Below are 12,356 nucleotides of genomic sequence, written 5' to 3'. Positions count from 1 at the left end.
AGACGTTCTCAAATACATCTACCAGTTTCTTGTCAAAACTCAGTGTTAATGTAAGCTCAAATCTATAGAGCCTATCACAATGACATCATCCAGGCCAGAGAGTAACTACCCTTTTTGATTTTTCAGGAGAGGCAAAATGACCCGCTGCAGAAGGTATATACAGAGTTGTAGGGTCATCCTTTATAGGAAGAAAATCTATGAGAATTATAAATCCAACCTCTCAGCAGTGGCCCTGATCCTGGTAATCTGACTGCTGTGAAGATCTTCGCTCTTCTCATGGAAGTAGGCCTGAACACATTTCTCCTCAAACTCATGAAGCTTCTTACGACCCTCGTGGCCCAGGAGAAGCTCTGGGGACAATAGGTGAGACATGAGAAGATAAAGAATTCTTGACGCTTGCTGAGAATTAAATGATATAATGTGCATAATTCTGCTGAATCAGTTTTCTATCCACACTCATTCAAACTGTGGTACTCACTAAGTCCAGGGCCTCTCTCCTCCTGCTCAGCGTTCCCTCTGCATCTCCTGTAGATGGCTCTCAAACCAAGGTCCATGTGACTGAGGAGGATGAGGGGCGGAGGCAGCCATGGCCTCTCCTGATAGGTCATAATGTAGCGATAACGGTTGTACTTCCACAGCTTGCTGGATATTGATGCCATGTCAAAGTAGATGTTGCTGCAATTTTGAATCAAATAATCATTAAGATAAAAGCACTGTTTCCTGGGGATCCTCCATTATTACAGTATTTAGTTATACCATGCTTACTTAAAAAATGCAATGAGAATGTTGACCATGATGATGTACTGGAAGAACATGTAGACTGCCTGGAGGAGTGAAATGAGTAAGGAAGCAAGCGAACATGGACGACCGTCGTCACATTCTGTGAACACATGCACAAACACACAAACACACAAACACACGCACTCTCTTAAACATTTAATGAGCAAATCTTGCTTACTGAATCTTTTACATGCGTCAAAAATACTTATGGGCCTAATGATGGCCTCATTTAGCAAGAGATAATAACTTGACTGACATTTATCTAAATGAAAATGTTAAATAAATGTCTTGGAGCCCCCCTATTTGTATCCAAGAAAAACTCAGCCCTCTCCAGGACCCTAACGGTGATAAATATAAATATATATCATATAATATCATGTTGATTGTTTTATTGATAAAAGTCCCACAGAATAGACCTATACTCACTAGTTCTTACTTAAAGACCTTTTGTATAAACTATCTAGTAAGTGCACCCTCACCCCCTCCAGGACCCCTGGTTGGAAAACAATGCAACAGCCTCTGAACACACATTATTCATGAAGGTGAGTCAAGTAAGATGAACCTGAAATGATGAGAGACTTAATGGCTGACTTGCCTTGATTTTACTTCAGATCCATGATTCACTTTTCTTTAACAAAGTTTTTATTCCCCTGAGTCTTCTGTTTCTATGGCAAAGGACACGGGACAAGTTGACTTTCACCACGCCACCACTTACTCAGGACAACACCAATGTCATCAAGGTTCAACTGTACTGCTTTAAATCAACACTTTTTTTAAAAGTATCTATTCTTGGGGCGATGGTGGCGCAGTGGTTAATGCGCGCGCCCCATGTATGGAGGCTGCAGTCCTCCAAGCAGGCGGCCCAGGTTCAAATCCGACCTGTGGCTCCTTTCCTGCATGTCATTCCCCACTCTCTCTCTCTCTCCATGATTTCAGACACTATCCACTGTCTCTCCAATAAAGACCAAAAATAAAATAAAATAAAGTATCTATTCTTTTGTCTTGAACCACTTACTATTCATCTCTCCTGCGTAGACCTCTCCATATATCATCCAGTAGGGCTGGAAGACTACGTCCCTGGCTAAGCTCCAGGACGGCTCCTCCTCTGGAGACAGGATGGCCTTCCTGGACACCCCGAAGCTCAGCAGCACAATCGCCATCATCACCACGATGAAGAACATGTTACTGGTCTGAACAGACACAGTGAGAGGAGAGAGATGGATGACTAAAAATACCCTTCTCCGCTCTTTCCTCTCCAAGGAATAGTGTACAGAATCTACCCACCATCTTAGTGATCATGGTGAGATACGGGCCGGCGTGCTTATTGACTGCCAGCAGATCCATCAACCTGACAAACCAGAAGATGATGTCCATACAGTAACTGATGCGACCTGCCGTCCGGTACGGTTCAGCAAGTAAACGCATCCCCAGTCCGACGAGAAAGAGGAGGATGGCTATGAAATCTGATATGTTCCAGTACTCTGAGAACCAGATCTTCAGCTTCTGGCTCAGCTTCCTCGGCTCAGACATTAGTACCTAATTAAGTAGGAAACATTTTGAATTTAGTCTGATATGCAGTAGAGCTGTAGTGATCTGTCAAAAAAGACAGTTTTTTTGTGCTGATTACTTTAAATAAAGAGAAATAAAGAAGATCACACCTCTCTCTCTATAAGCTGTCTCACCTCTCTGGTTTTCTCCACTGCAGTGGACAGGATGTAGACTATTACAAGCCACTCCTGAATGCTGGGTCGCTCCCCCATCTTCACCAGAATAACATAGGAGAACAATATCAAAAAGGCCAAGTAGAAGATCTTCAAATGGACAAAAAGACAATGAAACAATTTAGAGTACAACAGGCAGAGATAGGAAAAATGAAAATCAAACATCACAATAACTGCATAAAACTGGATTGGTTTTTAAGTTGATGTGCTTTCTGCGAGAGCTTTAAGTTTGAGGAATAGTTACATGCACACAACTCACTGTGTGAAACCAGAACTTGACAACAGGAGCTGTGTAGAAATCAAAGACTGAATTAATCAAGGACACAGGACCGAGAAGCCTGCCATGAGGAGAAGGGCCCCGCTCTGCATCCTGACCGCCCTGTGAGAGGAGAGGAGAGGAGAGGAGAGGAGAGGAGAGGGGAGGAGAAGAGAGGAGAGGAGAGGAGAGGAGAGGAGAGGAGAGGTGAGGAGAGGAGAGGAGAGGAGAGGAGAGGAGAGGAGAGGAGAGGAGAGGAGAATGGAGTATAAAGTTAACATATATATACATATATATGTATATATACAGTATATACATATATTTATAGCATATATACTTTTGTTCTGAACGGGCTGTGTATAGGTACATTAATTTAAACTTTGCATTTCAAACATCATAATTCATTTGAGACACTTGATTTAAGGGCTGGTCACCACTGCTTGAAATCTGCTTTACCGTGTTATCAGTTCCTTCATGGGCTGGTTCCGTTTTCACAGAGTCAAGTCCAAACAGCATTGCCTCCTGAGATTGCGGTACGTGGCACATTTCAGCTTTGCTTTTAAATTCCAGTAACAAGATGACCGGGGGCAGAAGAAGACTCAAAATGATCTGAAAGGAAAAAAGATAACGAATGATTCACTAAAAACATCAGTACTGTAATGATTCATTATCATATCTTTATACAGCGTTTTTTATTCTTTACAATTTAAAATAATTCTTTGTCATCATAACAACTATTAGATAATTTAAAAGAGTAACAAATTACAGTATATCATTCATTTCATCTGGCGTGACCAACAACACTCACTGTGTTTACAGTGCTTACCTTCAAACAGGAGTTCTTCCTCATGTTGAGCGAACCCGTCCAAAGATCTGTGAGGAGGGTCTGTGTGCACGAGTGTGACACGAATGGTCTGTGACACGAGGAGACAGCCATCTGCAGACAGGTGAAGTGGCTCCATGCCTCCATCTCTGAAGTCAACAGCTTCATGGCCATCTGCTCATTCTGACGAAACGCGCAGTCCAACACATCAACCGCCAGCTGACCAAACTCCCTGAGACACAGGACACAGGTGCAATCATAAAAACTCAGGACCCAGACTTGCTTTATCTGAAAAACTGATAAAAGAAGCTTTTCAAAGATGTACTCCCAACATACGAGACTAAACTTATTTAATGCTAAGTGTCAAAGTAACTAATTGGGTTCTTAATCATGCTACTAAACCTTAAAAAGTTGCATTAATTGTCCCTATGGGTTAACTGATAATAACATAAATACTCTCACAGTGAGTATGTCTTCAATCTCTCTGCAATGTTGTCGTCCATGGTGCTCTGCCGGGCCTCAAAGGCCATCGAGCGGTACAGCTTACAGGCCACGGTGGCCCGTGCAAGCGCCTCCTCTCCATGCGGCCAAAGGAACAGTGCCATCTGCTGGCGCTGCTGAAGAACAGCCCACACAAACAGGTCGTTGAAGTTGAAGGGCACCAGAAGTGGAGAGTCACCAAGGTCAGGGCTCATTGTAATCTCTTGACCGCTCTCAGGTGACATGTCTTGCTCCTGGTCGGAAAAAAGTTAAAGAAAAAGAAAAAGATGCAAGTAGAGTTGACAAAACACCAGAATTTTTAACATAGATATGATACTGGTAAAAATGACATGATATCGATACATGTTTCAATACCAGGGCAACAAAAATAGAAAATTAGGCTCTATGCTGGGCAATTTCTTGTTGGCAAACACCAAAATTTCTAAAATGCTCAAATTAAAAAAGTTTCAAACTAATATGTGCGTTATAAGCAGTGCTCACTTTCTTTTGCTCTCAGCAACCTTTGGTTATAATATGACTGAAGATCTGTTGTTTTTTATAGAGCTTTAGTTCTTTTCAATACTACCGCTTATTCAAATATTGGAGAATGTATCACTGAATGTACCCTCTTATAAAAACGTCAAAAAAAGAACGAGTACACAAGTCAAACCCTTTTCAGATCAAAAGAATTTGTAGAGAAAAAAAGAGTTGTCATTTCGCTGCTTACTTTGTCTTGCAGGCGGCTGTAGGCGGCTCTGAAGTGTTTTCTTGTGTAGGTACTGCGATACGCTCCTCCTATCAGATACTCTATCACCAGGCCCATGTCAATGAGAGAAAGACGGTGACCTATGGGAAGGGAAGTCTACTCACACACAAAAACACAGAAACAGTAAATGAATAACAGTATGTGTATAAACCTACACTGTAAATAAATGCAGCTTGATATCCTTGTAAAAGCCAATAAAATCAGTGTTTCTGTAACGTGCATTTGTACTCATGTGATTTTAGCTGATCTTATCATCTCTTCTGACCTGTTTTGCATCTTCTACAAGGTGGTGGAGGAAACGGCCTGTTTGCCCTTGAGGCTGTGAAGAGATAGTTATGTTGAAATTTGAAATAATAGACAATCATTTTGAAATAATAGAAAAGTTAACTGAAAAATACCAAAGACCAAATAAGAGAGGGGGAGGGTCCACTCCTTTTTAGCACAGTTGCATATTTCATATTCAGCAGCAGCTCTGTGATCCTTAGCTGCTGAGGGGATTTATTATCTCAGAGTAATGAATAAGTAAAGAAGCTTTAATATTCCAAAGATAAATACAGTGTGGAGAATGCCAAGTGTGAGTTTACTGATGATTAAGAGCCTTGTTATCTCAGAGGCCTCCTAAAACAATAACTGGAACCATACTCTGAATGCAACTGACCAGGAAGTACAGAAATAATTGGTGGAAAACAACTTACAGCGCACAATTGTGATTTCAATCAAAGCCACATGTTTTACATTTGAGCGTCTAAAGTTTAAAAAAAAAAGAAGTTTATGTGGTAAAGTATGAGCTGAGGGTAAACTAAAGAAAAAGTATTAAAGCAAGATGAACAAAGGTTTCATTAAGACAAAGGTTTGTTTGACTTTCTATTCTAGACCAAGAAAATAAGACTGAAGGAGAAAGAGTGTCACAATCAATAGAAGTAGATATTTAACAACGCCCTACTGATATATCTGTTGTCTGATATGACCAGGTCGGTCAAAGATAACATTATCAATGAATATGAAAGGTGTTTAGAAAGAGTGTCATTTATAGAATATATATTACTTTGCACTGTCTGCAGCACGTGTAGTAGAACACTGACTCTTTATAAAAGTGTTACCTATTAAATAATCTTTATAATCACTGGTGCACTCTCTATAAAAAAAAGGTTTTATTTCATTTTCCATTCTAAATGGGTATCATGTTGGTCTCAATAGTCTCATACTTGTTGGGTACTAAGATTTCAATCTGTTATAGTGACCGTGTTGTAGAGCTCCTCCAGGCGATCTACAGTCAGGAAGCGTTTCATGGTCATGCTGTTGTCAATCAGCAGTTTGACAAAACTGACCCGGTCCATCACCAGAGCATCCAGCATGGCCTGCTCCAAGGAACCCACCTACATGAAGCACACAATTGGAACAATAAGACAAGTTATCATAAGATTTAGAGAACGTGCTTTATTTCTTGTGTGTGGAGTAATAGCATGTCATTACACAACGTCTTGCAGTTTTAAATTCATTCCGTCTACATTCTCACCTGCCAATGCTGTCTGTACACAAGGACATCTTTCTGTGCAATGTCAGCCCGATCCCAGGCTAGGGCCATACTCAGCTGCTCTGCTGGACTGACCTTTGCTCCTGTTCATCACATAGAACAAGTAACACCAAACAAACATTCTTGACTTTAAAACAGCTTTTTCACAGCGGAAGGTTTGACTTGTCTGAGCAGAAAAAGTCCAGGTGATACATTCCTGATTGCTTGTTTCACACACTGGTGTTTTTTCTGTTATGACATGTCAAAATGTCTGCTGGAAAAAACATCAACTGTCATAACTAAGGGGAAAAAAAGAAAGGTACCCTTGAGAGTAGCTGTCAAAATTGCTGCATCCGGTGTTATCTGGTCTTCTGACTCTGAGTCAAAGATGGTTATCTGTTGCTCAGAGACATATTGAAGTTGTGTGAGTAGTTTATGCGTTGAATCACAACACACTTATTTCCAAACAGTGTTTCACTTACAGACTGCCTGTGGTCCATACACCGCAGGAGCAGATCGAAGAGCTGAGAGGCTTCTGCTCCCTCCACGCCAAAGACATCTCCAATCCGGACAAGAAAGTCTTCTTTAATGTCAGCATCCAACTGTCTGTAAAAATGCAGTGAACATGTTTTATTTGTTTCTCAATAAAACTAATTAGTGCTATTGAAAGTAGTTTCATTATGCACAATGAGGTCCACCGTTTAGATCTATTGATGTAGATCACAAAGGTAAGCCTGCATACCTGTCAACAGACGTCTGCTTGTGTAAGAAGGCAAGCAGGTCAGCAGCCTTGCCCGATCCCTCAAACACAAACACTGGAACAGGCGGCACATTGCTTACATAGTCCAACACTGTGGACACAATGGTAGGCCCTCCCTCCACCACCACACACACCACAGGCACTCCTTGGTTCAGTCCTACAATGAAGGAAGAAAAGGAGAAATAACATCAGTTACATCGAACCCCTCTCTCTGCTTTCTCACTTCATTCAAATATTGCACAAACACACACACAACTCACGAGGGTGTATCTTCTGTTGTCGGATGTGTTTCTCCAGCTTCCTCCTGAGGCCTTGCTGGCAGCCATGTTTTCCCAGAGTTCCATCATCCACAAACAGAAAGTGGGAGTGGAAACGGTTCAGACCGGCCCTCTTACTCAAGGGGTTCCCCATCGGTTGGTAAGGTCTGAAAACCTGAACCACAGTGAGTTAAAGTCACAACAAAAACCAGCCAGGAGCGAATCAAAGCCAAATAAAGCACAAGGAAACTTTTGATAATTAACAAGTACTGCTCGTCAAACTGGAGCACTCTCATTCAACAAAACACAAGGTCTGAGGGCGCACTCACTCTAGGCAAAGTTGTCCCGTACAGTGCTGTAGCATGATTACCCCCTCTCCCCCCGCTAGCTTGCACTCACACTGCTCCAGGACTAGTGTGACCTCCCTATACATAACGTACATTGCAGCTACTTTACTGACTTTGTGGCTTATTTTGAGTCATGTTTGTCAGACACAGCCGGAACACTCTTGGATTTCTCCACAATGAAGGCTGTCGGCGTTGTGTACCCGCGCTTGTGCTCGTGCATGAACTGTATCGTGCCGCAGCACACCTCTTCCAAGCATGCCAGGGCCACGGGAGTGTACCATGCTTTAGCACGGATCGGAGCACTCACACAAGTCAAACAAACTGGACTTAAGGGGTGAAGCATGCTTAGACATGGTACGCTCATGGTATTCTCACATCTCTGCCGATAAGGTCTGTGTTGTTCTCAATGACTCCCCATGGTGTGATGCCAATTGTGTTTCTCTTCCTCAGGTCGTGACCTCCAAATGCTTGCACTGCCTCGCCCACATACTTTGACACACCTAGAGAGTATTTGAAGAAGAGCAAATTTAAAATGCATAGACTCAAGACAGGCATCAAGCACAATATAGCTGAGTAGCAACTTAAATCTGCAAACAAGTGAACATTGCACATTCCTTCACCCTTTAGATTAAATGAGCATGTTAATGTCACACAGACCAAGACAATGACCAGTACTTTTAGAACAGAAAGAGGGAGCATATACATCCACTTCAAAAATGTAAATGATAACATCAGTAAAAATCAAAGAGGCATGTCAAAACATGGGGTTCTTTAGCTGTTTCACATGAAGACCAACACGGACTTCACTGCGTCTCATCGTGCCATTTACCTGGATAAATATCAAACACTAGATCAGGATCTAGCTTTTTGGACACCTACCGGTATTAATGCCATCAGTGAGTATCCATGCCCCTGTGCTCAGAGCAGCAGTCATCAGACCTTTGCTGAAGGCCTGCTTTACTTTCGGGGGCAGGCTGAAGTTTTCTGAGCCTCCCTTGACGATCAGTAGTAGTTTGGGTCTCTCCATCTGCCACTCCTTCAGCATCAGTTGGAGCAGCATCTCTGGCTTTGAATCCACAGCCACACGGGCATACTGGAGAGAAATCATGGAAAACTAAAATACTACTCGTATGGCTGTGAAGTGACTAAAGTTTTAAGAAGATATGTCAAGAAGATATCTTCCATCAAGGCAAAACCAAAGCTGGCGTATGCAACATTCACGAGGTAAATCCCGGTCTTGTTCACCACATCCACCCTCTAAACATTTGCCTCTATTTTTTGATTAGTATGGTTATTTGGTAAAGAGTTTTCATTTGACCTAGAAACATATATACAGAACAGTTTGTAGACTCGCAGACCTTGGCTCGGCAGACGCGTGTGGCAGTGTCCTGAAAGTCTACAGTCCCATAGGCGTTTGTGGGACTCGCTTTGGTGTGGAGCTCTATGGACCACTCTTCTTCCAAGTCCTGTCCAGGAACAGGGAGGAGGGATATGGGACAAAGGGTCTCTCCCCATGAGTGCTCCCCTATCAGGCGGCCACAACAACATCTGGCCAATGGAAAGATTTTGTCAGAGAACAAAGCAGGTAATGATTTCTGTATCTACATAGACACATCATCCACGACCACATTATGTATTTGTTAAAGAACTTTGCAGTCATCCGCTTTTAGTTTTTGGGGAAATTCCCAGAAACAGCGTCATAACGCTACGCTCTTAAGCAATCTACCTGTAGATAGCATGAGAGCAAGCTGGTTTAATGACTCTTAAAGGAGCTCAAAACTTACCTCTTCACTTGAGCCTTTATCTCAATATGCCTTTTCTGTTTTCAGGCTATGGAAACATTGTTTGTTGTTATGCACAAATGCTCTCCTTTGAAAATACTGTCTTAAACGTATATGTGTGCATTTTAAATTACATCATTTTTAATCCATCCGACTGGTTTAATTTTCCTAATGTTGTGCATTCCATGTATTTTATCTTTCATCTTAAACAAATGATTTGTTTACAGAAGAAGGTTTGAAGTTTCATCTTATGGCATGTATTCTATCTTCATTTTTTTATCCTACTTTCATCATTGCCATTATATTGTTTTTGTTTTTTTATCATTATGGGTTTCTAACTTCATTCTGTCTATTTTCATGCGTATTTATTTTGTAGGACTTTGTGATGCATTTTCATGACGATGCTACTCTCACATCTCTGCCGATAAGTCAACTACACAACTTGCATTATATATTAAGAAATAATAATAATAATAGCTTCACACCTGATATCAAAGAAGTACTGTGTGGTATAATTTACACCTGACATGCCTCCACCATGCACATTTAGGTCAAGGTAAGTGCTTCAATCCCTCCTGCTTTCCTGTCTCCCTCCCTTCCACTTCACCTCCCTTTGACGTCTCTGTATTAGATTGTGTTTAAAGTTTACAGCCCGCTAAATTCACACCCGTCTCATTAACTTGGACATCTCTTTCACTGTCAATACCTCTGATTTTTTTTATATAGTATTGCAACACACTAAAAGATGTTGGAAATATTGCTTTTCTTAATCCATCTTGTGAGACCTAAAACAATCAGTACACTTTTACAGCATTCAAAAACATTAAAATGACCAACACAAGAGGGAACTAAACAGAAAGCAACAGGAGGAAATGATCAAATAAGGGGGAGGGGAAATCCAAAAGATAAAATCAGCACTTCTTATGAATTGGGGTTGGAGTGTAGATAAAGAAAGTAGTTTCAGATGTAGAGACACACAGAAATACATAATTAAGAAATTATACCTGATCAAGCTTTGGCATACTTGACATACTGGAATACATCTGTAAGAAACAGGAAATTACACATTACCAAAGAATCCACATGGTCTCTATTCCTGGAAGGAAGGGCTGAGAGCCAAATAGTTCTGTTTTCAGAAAAGAAAAAGGATGTTTCCAACCACTGCTGCTCATATTAAACTATATACTGTCCTGTATTCCTTTTGAGACTAATGAAAAAATAGTATTTTACAGGGTTTTTGGAAGCTCATCAATGATTTCCGTTTACCTGTGTATGTCCCGAGAGGAAGGAATAAACTTCACACACTCTCTCTTGAAGAAGGTTTCCTCTATCCAAGCCTTCCGTGACTGGAATAAGGAGGAAAACATTCATTTACAGTTCGTAGATACTAAGTGAAGATGCCAAGTGCTAAATCAACTCTCAGCTACACTGTCAAGCTAATTCTAGTCAGTTAAAAAAAAACACTGTTCATGAAGAAAATGGAATCAATGACCTTCTCAGTAAAGCTCATTGCAGTGCCGGCAGCCGCCTACTGTACAAGATGAAACAAATGTAGGTCCACCCAGTCATAGGAAACTGCACTCTTAAATCCGCAGATGAGATGAAAGGTTTACAGCAGCCATCCTATCTTTAAACGTCACAGTAAACAGTCTCTTTTCATGTTTCCCCTGCTCTTTCAAGGTCTGGTCTGCTCCCTTTCCCAGCGAATTTTAACAATGGCCTGGCTGAATATAGAGCACTGTTGGAAGAAAACATACACATCCCCTTCCTGAGATTAGTACACATGCCTGAGAGCTGTGCGCTCCCTCACTGGGCCAATCTGTGTAAACACTAAACATGGTTCTTAAGTGTAGCTGGTGTAGCTCACAGTGTTTAAACCAGAAATAGCCAACATTTCTTTGGAGACACTTAACCTCATATGTTTAACATGTACATTCACAGTTTTCTTCTGCTGTATGTAAGATTTTCCACAAGACTAAGAAAACAACTAAAGCAATGAAGTTAAGATGATTTGCTTTGTGTGGTCTTTTAAACAGTCTTCATAGTTAGTTGTATTGCAATGTAGAAAAAACTTGGGTGTTAACATTGAGTTACTAAAGTGGTGGGAAAACGTGAGGCACTTCTGCTCAAGATATCAATTGGTAGCGAGCTTTTCAATGACTCTTTACTGTGCTTAGTTACAGTACTGAGGTACTTCAATTTTCTGTCTCTGCTCCACTGATATTGTAGCTACTCTTTACTACATTCAGCCTTTCAGACAACACCAGTTTCTGGTTAGATAGCAGACACAGATTATAAATATCAAATATCAAATCAATTGATATAAGTATGATGGATTATTGACATTGCATTCACGTGACGTCTGAAAAATCGGAAAAATTAGTCCAACAGGTATACTTCACGTGAAGACTCCCTCAAGTCGCAAAAAACTGAATTCGGAGAAATAAAAGTTCCAATATCAGAGTTGGATCATTGAACTGGGCTTGATGGTTACAGTCTACATCAACGACTTCTTTAACTGGTACGCCCACTCCGAGGAGAACTTGAAGCTAACAGTGAAACCGCATGTAGAGATTTGCTAACCAACCTTTACCTAACTAAAGGTAGATAATGACGTTACATGATAAAAAAAAAAGTCACAAGCCGATTTCTTTGCCGCACATGCAAGAAAGAAGGTGGCATTTTCACTTCATAAAATATAATGGTTTTGCATAACTTACCATGTTCGTGGGCTTCAGTTAACCAATGTTTAGTATGCAAACATTTACATTTATCTTGATTCAAAATCCATCACGTCATTATTCCCCCTTGACAAGGACACACTGGCCTTTTATCAGCCGCCGGTCCAAAGGGCAGGGAGCCTTCTCAAGCA

The 12,356-nt window shown here is 41.1% G+C and overlaps 1 protein-coding gene across 3 annotated transcripts in view; it reads right to left on the bottom strand.

The window, feature by feature from the left end:
- Positions 1–12,356, bottom strand: part of trpm6 (transient receptor potential cation channel, subfamily M, member 6) — a 19,280-nt gene extending 6,924 nt beyond the window's left edge. Inside the window, exons 1-25 of one of the 3 annotated variants that reach the window (XM_065964513.1) lie at positions 12,205–12,327; positions 10,977–11,222; positions 10,751–10,830; positions 10,489–10,527; positions 9,062–9,251; positions 8,583–8,796; positions 8,079–8,203; positions 7,360–7,531; positions 7,082–7,256; positions 6,822–6,945; positions 6,663–6,735; positions 6,343–6,443; positions 6,068–6,202; positions 5,092–5,145; positions 4,788–4,922; positions 4,043–4,314; positions 3,584–3,812; positions 3,214–3,366; positions 2,761–2,880; positions 2,463–2,591; positions 2,065–2,316; positions 1,796–1,970; positions 766–880; positions 479–675; positions 218–350 (exon numbers count right to left, since the gene is read on the bottom strand). In XM_065964513.1, the coding sequence (XP_065820585.1) occupies positions 218–350; positions 479–675; positions 766–880; positions 1,796–1,970; positions 2,065–2,316; positions 2,463–2,591; positions 2,761–2,880; positions 3,214–3,366; positions 3,584–3,812; positions 4,043–4,314; positions 4,788–4,922; positions 5,092–5,145; positions 6,068–6,202; positions 6,343–6,443; positions 6,663–6,735; positions 6,822–6,945; positions 7,082–7,256; positions 7,360–7,531; positions 8,079–8,203; positions 8,583–8,796; positions 9,062–9,251; positions 10,489–10,527; positions 10,751–10,830; positions 10,977–10,994 (3,410 nt within the window). In that variant the 5' untranslated portion in view covers positions 10,995–11,222; positions 12,205–12,327. Of the gene's footprint in view, positions 1–217; positions 351–478; positions 676–765; positions 881–1,795; positions 1,971–2,064; positions 2,317–2,462; positions 2,592–2,760; positions 2,881–3,213; positions 3,367–3,583; positions 3,813–4,042; positions 4,315–4,787; positions 4,923–5,091; positions 5,146–6,067; positions 6,203–6,342; positions 6,444–6,662; positions 6,736–6,821; positions 6,946–7,081; positions 7,257–7,359; positions 7,532–8,078; positions 8,204–8,582; positions 8,797–9,061; positions 9,252–10,488; positions 10,528–10,750; positions 10,831–10,976; positions 11,223–12,204 lie in introns of all 3 variants that reach the window. The other 2 variants (XM_020632996.3, XM_065964509.1) reach the window with 2 other exon arrangements.

This window comes from Labrus bergylta, chromosome 2 (assembly GCF_963930695.1).
Source record: "Labrus bergylta chromosome 2, fLabBer1.1, whole genome shotgun sequence".
Classification (NCBI taxonomy): Eukaryota; Metazoa; Chordata; class Actinopteri; order Labriformes; family Labridae; genus Labrus; species Labrus bergylta.
This window is presented reverse-complemented; position numbering and strand designations above follow the sequence as displayed.